This window comes from Centruroides vittatus, unplaced genomic scaffold, assembly GCF_030686945.1.
Source record: "Centruroides vittatus isolate TY-2023 unplaced genomic scaffold, ASM3068694v2 contig_345, whole genome shotgun sequence".
Classification (NCBI taxonomy): Eukaryota; Metazoa; Arthropoda; class Arachnida; order Scorpiones; family Buthidae; genus Centruroides; species Centruroides vittatus.
The window spans coordinates 3,513,261-3,521,334 of NW_027122170.1; the positions used below are offsets into that span (position 1 = coordinate 3,513,261).

The 8,074-nt window shown below is 30.6% G+C and overlaps 1 protein-coding gene across 1 annotated transcript in view; it reads left to right on the forward strand.

Moving 5' to 3' along the window:
* The window catches only part of LOC136974254 (TWiK family of potassium channels protein 7-like), a 73,536-nt gene extending 67,919 nt beyond the window's left edge, over window positions 1–5,617 (forward strand). Inside the window, exon 2 of the mRNA XM_067269091.1 lies at window positions 4,194–5,617. Coding sequence (XP_067125192.1) covers window positions 4,194–4,894 — 701 coding nt within the window. The 3' untranslated portion in view covers window positions 4,895–5,617. The remainder of the gene's footprint in view (window positions 1–4,193) is intronic.
* Window positions 5,618–8,074: the final 2,457 nt, after the last annotated feature.

Sequence of the window (8,074 nt, forward strand, 5' to 3'; positions counted from 1 at the left end):
ATTGAATTAGCATTTATGGCTCCAAAATTGTAACAGTTGAAACCAGAAAGATTCACTACTACTTTTCATCGTTAGGAAGGAAAGCGTTGATTTAACTCTTGCAAATTCAATGTTACTCTTCTATTCTTTCTGGTTTAAAAGTTTATCTTGAAAACTGAATATTTTTTGCTTCAAAAATAGATTTTTCAGGCCTTTGCTCCACTACATCTTTATCACCACTAGAGGTCGTAGAATCGATTTAACCTACCGGTTAAAAACTTAACTGGGCGTTAAATCGACGCTACACCCTCTAGTGGTGGTTAAAATGTAAAATTCTTGTTAATTTATTCAGCATTTGTGGCTTCCAAACTGGAGGAAGCTTTATGTTTTAAAATTTAAATTATTAAATTTGCTCTAAAAACACGCAAACTTAAAAAAATTATATTTAAATTGTTTAATGAAAACGCTTATCAAGAGTTATTTTTTTAATTTAAAAATAAATTGTTTTGAATTTAAAATGGATAAAAATGTTTGTATTTTTTAAATAAAAGGAAATTATTCAAAAATAATTTTTTTAAATGAAAATTTTTTAAAATAAACTAATAAATTTAACTCTGAAACCATTTAAAAAATTTGAATTTTTTTAAAGTTTATTTTTGAATAATTTGTCTGAAAATATATGAAAATTTAATATAATAAAATAATAAAATGTATAAAAAAAATAATTTATCTTTAACAAGAAACAGACTTAACCTTTCGGTTAAAATTTAATTTATAAACTTGAAGTTAATTCAAATACTACTCCCTCTGGTGGTGAAACAGATAAATTATATTTTCAAATTAATTTTCAAGAAAATAAACAATAAAATTTTATAGTTTTTTCAAGATTATAAAGAATAAAATAATAAAATGCTCTATAATAAATCATTAAAGTGACCATAAATAGAATTTAACAGCTGCAAAGTAATGATTTCAAACAATTACACGGAGCGAAATAGTGTTTTTTGGGGAGAAGATCGATTCTAATCAACCTTTCTGTCAATCAACCATCACAAATGACAATTATAGTACCAATTAAGCCACCATGTCGGAGGACCTTGCTAACCCCGTGATTAAAAGTATAACGTTGCCTGCCATTGGTTAGAAACTAGTGAAATACACGAACTAGGTGCCACTTTCATTGCAAATTGTAATCGAAATTACCATTGGTGCAAAAAGGTGTAGATTTTAGCCGATACATAATCGTATTTGGTACTATAGTTAATTTTTTAAACTGTTACAAATCATAATTTAGGTGCAAAAAAACTAATGGAAAGTTATGAAGTAGTTGCGATTTTTATTACAATTGTAATTGAAATTGTAATTGGTGCAAAGTCCGAAGTGAAGCGTAACTGTTATCAATAGAGATTTTAAACAATAGGAAACTTGTATTTGTGTGCCGAAATGGTGAATTTTATAAAAGTCTGGAGATTAATTAACTTTTAAAATTTTGTAAAAGTCTGAATTGTTTTTCACTATTTTAACAAATAGTGAAAAACATGGAGCGTAACTTCCATTGTACTTGGTGTAAAGTTTGAAGAAGGGTGCAACTCTTACGAATACAGATTTTAATTAATGAAAAAGCTTGTTTGGGACCTTAAGTAATGTTTAAAATGTCAAAAAATCTTAATTATTAAAACCAAAAGCTAGTGGAAAGTTATGAAGTAGGTGCCAATTTTCATTACAATTGTAATCGGTGTGAAGTTCGAAGTGGGATTTAACTCCTACCAATGGAGATTTTACTCAACATAAAATCAATTTGGGTGATGGATTTACAATTCTAGAACTTAATTAATATTTAAAACTTCTAGAAATCTTAATTATTGGTGCCAAAATCAAACATTGATACGCCTTACAGTAGTGTATAAAGCTATCTAATCATGTCTAGTCTCTGTAATTTAATATCCATAGCAGAATATTCACAACTGTCTTGATTATGCCGAATACATATATATACAGAGATAATCAACACGAAACATAACATTATAATTAATAAGATTGATGTTCTAAATAAACATGTTCTCCACAAATAGATAGAGAGTAATGAAACCCTGGCACAATAATGGTTTCATTGCACCATAATGAGGGTTAACGATGGGTAAACATCATAGGGGTGATGAGAATTACGTCACGAGGATATAAGGTGATTAGCTTGTGACATATATAATACTAGAAAGTTTGTATACCGTATACGGTAATACCGTTAATTAAGGTTAGAGAAACTATCGGCAACTGTTACTCCATTTAATTATTTTATTCTGGTACCGGGATTAAAATTAAGTTGCTCACCTCGTTAACTTTGTATAAGGATGTCAAAGGTTGAATTCTATTCAGAATTTTATCAAGTAGGAAGAAATTTATTCATTTATTTTTATTATTTTTATATATATTTTTGGAAAATTTATTACAGTTTAATTTAACGTATCAAAAAAGGCTGATAAAATATTCTCACACGTACCAAATACTCGAAAGGTTATTCACGACAGAGGGAGGAAGTATTCGTGTCGTAAATTTTAACACGAATTCTTTAGACAGAAGATAAGGGTTGTTTGGAAGATTGGTATATGAATGGTTCCTCTATCCATTAAAAAAAAAAAAAAATACTAATTTTTGAAAATATGCAATGTCGAAAGTTACGTATCGATCGGTGACGTATCGGTCCACGATACCATATATGGTATCGATTGATATACATTCATCGAAAGCCACAGCAAAGTGGAAGCCAATCTGTTTGTATGACCACGGGGACTACAAAGTCACAACTCATGGCGTCGTGCAAATTTAGATAAGGGTGGGGTTGGCTACCTCACTTCCCCACACAACCTAATAGACGGCCAACTGAATGGATGGCTGTTAGCTACAGGAAGTTGTTCAAAAAACGAGCAGAGAAATAAAAAAAGGGGGGAAGGTCTAATAGATAGAAGGGTATCGATCGTCTCTCTCAGGATATTTAGGCTGAACTGCACTGCAGGACGTCATTAGGCTATTACAATCTTGGAATCTGTATCGTACCTCACTCGCTGGAACTGATTGCTTCGACTTTTTCGACCTGTCGAGACATGCTTTTTTCAACGTTTCTGACTAGTAATTTTTTATTCTCCTTCATTACTTTCACTGTACAGAGCGAGAGAAAGATGGTTCCAAGTTAACTTTCTTTTTTTCTTTTTATTTTGGTCCTTTTTTTCTTTATTTCTTTTTCTGTTTTTTTCTTGAATGAATGAATGTTATTTTAGTAAACTCGATTCTTATTCTGTTGGAAAATTTTTCGATAATTTCGTTAAAGGATCCATAATTTTTAATTATGTTTCCGTTATTGATGCGGGGTCGTCTGGGAGAGTTGAGCGATGTTTACATTAAGAGATTGGATAGATTTTACTGGAGATTTATAGTAATAAATAAATAAATAAATGCCCTTTCTATTTATTTTGATGAGTAGGGGGAATTCGGGAGATGTGCCCGTACTTACGCTAACAAGTAGAGAAAATTGGGAAAGATGTCCACGTTTATTACTTATAAATAAAGGAAATTGGGAGAGATGTCCCCAATTTTACGCTGGAAAATGGCGGAAATTTGAGGGATATACCACATGTTTTCATTAAACGAATAAATTCGAGTAAGATTCCGTGTAACTTACCTGTAAACCGTGGAGAAATTCTCTAAAAATTTGTAGATATTTATTGTACATTTTATTTAAATTGTAAATTAAACGAGAATAATATGCCCTGATAAGAAAAAAATATGTTTACTTATTTCCTTAACATAGGAAAATTTAGAAGAAATAAATTATGTTTTAAGCTAGCGATAATTGGTGCTGTAAACATTCTAGTTACATACAAGCAAAACCTTGCGTGACACCCATCTAAAAATACATTTGTAAGCTAATTTACATATTATATGTCACTTGTCGTTGGGCATCTTTCCCATATTTACCCTATTTGTTTCAATACATTTCTATTTATCAAGAGACGATTTGTAAGCCAACGTAAATAAAACAGAAGAGTGGCAAAGATCCAAAAATTCGTACAGAATTAAAAGTATACGTCAAGTCAATCACGCGAAAAACCTCTGTAACTAAATGCCAACCTCCCTAATGATCCTTTTTTTGGTATAATTAATTTAAAATTTAATTAAATAAATTGATGACAAATGTTTTTTTTCCTCTGATTTCTTTCCAGGTTATGGCAATATAGCTCCAAAAACACAATGGGGGAAAATCGTCACCATCCTCTACGCCATAGTAGGAATACCTCTGATGTTGTTATACCTTACGAATATCGGTGACGTCATGGCAAAGTCTTTCAGGTATATTTACGGTCGTATTTGCACATGTAGACCCAACGAGAATTACAAGAGGAGGAGGAATGCGGAAAATTATCGCGTGCACCATATTGTAGCACAGAATTCTCCAGGTAGGCACAACGCACTGGAACCAGGTGTCCAAGATAAATTACACGTACCTGCAGAGGATGAGGTAAGAATAGAGACTGTACCAGATGATCTACGTGAAGATTCAGACTACGAGAAGACAAGAGTAACCGTGCCTATCATTTTGTGTTTAGTGATATTGGTGGGCTATATATCAGGTGGTGGTTTCTTGTTTTCTACGTGGGAAAAGTGGGAATTTCTAGATGGTTGCTATTTCTGTTTTGTAACCTTAAGCACCATCGGTTTTGGTGATTTGGTTCCTGGTGACTCAGTGGTGAGTGATAGTTCACAAGAGAAATTGGTGATATGTTCGTTGTATTTACTGCTAGGTATGGCACTTATAGCCATGTGCTTCAATTTAATGCAAGAGGAGGTGATACAGAAGGTACGAAACTGTGGTAGAAAGATAGGTATCATTAAAGAAAATGAAGACGAAGAGGATTTCGCTTGAACTCTTGCCTCTTTTAAATAATTGATCAATGCGCGCGTTACAAAACAAGGGGAAAAAACAAACAAAAAACAAAAAAACAACCACCTCTAAATGAATGATTGATATATAAATAAATAAATAAATATATAATAATATATATATATAAAGAGACAATACCAGAAAAATCTGGCCACACAGTTCATCCATCTTATTATATATTAGGGGAACTTTCTTGCAAATTTGGTGCTCTTTGTATAAGAACAAACAACACCTCCCATACCCTACAGAATTGATATGTTTCCATGGTAACTCATGATGATCATCTGACCATCCAACAACAAACAACAACAACAAAAAAAAACAACCCCTCCACTCATATACAAACCAATTGGCATCTAGGAAGTTCCTTGACTTTTTTCGATTTTTTTTGAAGAGTAACTCTTAAAAACATAGAAGAATCAGTGTTTTTTGTGTGGGACAGATTTAGTGTCACGAAAACACAGGAAATTGAAGGTCATGACCCCGAAACATCGCCGTTTTTTCTTCGAAAAATATGTCCATCAATGTGAGGAATCTATACGGTTTTAGTTGTTAATTATTATATATATATAAAAAAAGAGAGAAATTTCTGTGATTTGTCATATTGTAAAACAGAAATTTGGAAAATTTATCCATGATTTTATGGATTTACACCCCAAAAAATACAAAAAAAAGGTTGAAGTAAACAGTTTTTTGACAGCGTTATATATGCGAGTATATGTAAGTTTATTATTTATTATTATTATTAATATTATTATTATTTTGTTGAATTTTTTTAAAAATACAATTTACAAAATTTACTAAAAAAAGAAAATTCGAGAAGTTAAAAAAAAAATTATACACAGTGTTTGATTACGAAAAGAATAAAAATAGAAATTTGCATGACTTTTTTCTGAAAAGCGCGTGTCGGCGCGTCGAGTCGCGTCGCGTCGTGTCGTGTCGCGAGGCTCTTTATTTGTTTCTCTCTAAATTTAATTGTTATAGTTACGTCTTAAAACGGTTTCTATTATCCAAACGTTGTAACAGCGTTATTTTTATCGCGTTTATATATAAATGTTTGGTAATTATACAAGTTAACGCGTACGATCGCGTAGAGTCGCACGCCGATTTATGCGCGAAAATGACAGCGTGATTTTATATTTTATTGTAAAACGTACGTGTTAAACTTTATTATATAAGTATATTCGTTTTATAATCGAAATAGTTTATAAACACGTATAATTTACGCTATTTATAAGCTACGGTGAGAATTTGAGAAGTGTCGCGGCGCGTCGTCTCTGACGTACAACAATAGATATCTGTTCGGTTATTTCTGTTAAAACAAAGGTAATTCTTCAAAATATATATACATTGAAATTATTTTTAAATTTTAGTATTGTTTCTACTAAAATATTAAATAACTCCAGCTATTTACACGTATAATATCGTGCGCGACGCAACAATTCGCGTTAAGTCGCATCGCCTTTTACCATTTTCAAACGCCAATTTCTCCAAAACTAATAAAGATATTAATATAATTTTAAAAATATACAAAACTTAAGATTGTACAGAATCAAAATAAATCATTAAAAGTAGTAAAAATTAATTAATAATTTAGATTTTTTAAAAAACACCACTTAAAGTTACATTTCTCAACTGGCGAAGATGTGGATACAGTTAAGATTTTATTAATTTTAATTAATTATTAGATAAGAAAATGACATTTCTTCTTCATCTACATCTTCTTTGACATCATTTAAGTGGCATTATAAAATTATATTCTCATTTAATTATCTATAATAAGCCCGTTTTCAAGTGAATTTCTACTTGTAAGAAAATTTACATTTACACAAGAAACATTCGTAACTCATTAAAGATGAAGAAAAATCTCATTAAAACAACCGAACTCTATTAAATCGAATCGAATTAAATAACTTACAATTCTTGATACTTGAAGAAGGAAGAGGGGAAAAAAATCGTAAAAATTTATAAGTAGTTGGAAGAGGCATTGGAAAATCATATTCACTACTCGAAAATCGTCAGTAATTATAAGAAAACAGCATAGAAAATGATTTAAAAAGGAAGTTTTTTCATCTTCCTTTCCATCTTTTCATCGAGATACTTAACAGTAATTATCTGTACTAAGAAACAGAAGTTGTCTTTAACTAATGACTCTTTTTTAAGCAAATTTTTCATGATTTTTTAAAGAATTTTAAAGGAAAATAGTGATTTATGCATCTTTCGAATGAGAAAGGTTAAGAATAAATCCTTTATCTTTCGTATATATTTTTTATCTTCTATTGCTTGATATGAAGGACAAGGATAAGAAGGATCAAGATATATATGTATATATGCTTCTGTATTTTGCTGATGTAAAGGATGAGAATAAAGGCGATGATACATATCTTAATCATATATCTCCCTTCATCTTCCTTATATATACTTATGTGAAAATGATGCGGAAGATGAAGGATAGATAGATGTATATATCCTTTATCTTCCTCATCTTTATATGTATATAAACGTAAAGAAAGGATTTTTCTGATATAAAGCGATCCTTATCATCATTTATATTAACAAGATGTAGAAAAATATAAATATTTGTCTGTAATTTGGAAGAGTAAAGGCAAATGCCCCATGAAATTAGTCTTATTCTTCCAAGAAGGGCGATATATAATGAAGAGATGTATATATATCTTGTTGATATGTATAATGATAAAGATCACTTTATATTTATAGATATATCAGGAAAATCCTGTCTTTACGTTCATATATATATATAAAAATGCGGAAGATAAAAGGATATATACATTTATATATCCTTCATCTTCCGCATCATTTTTACATAAGTATATATAAAAGGATATGGAAAATGAAGGATTTTTTCTAAATGATTTTCTTTTATATATATATTAGAAAATTCCTCATCTTCCGCATCTTTTTCTTAGCTAAAAGGATATTTGACTGTAGGTAGAAACGATCAATGCAGAGAAGTATTAGTAGAAGAAGAAGTAAGAAAAGAAAGATGGGGGATGTAAAAGATCTGGACTCTATCGCTGATACTGTCTTCTTGACTAATGGAAATGCAAAATGGGAAAATTGGGTGCATTATGTAAGCACATGCATTATTCAAAACAAGAATTTTGCAGATTGAGACTCGCTGACATTAAGGAAATTGCGGTT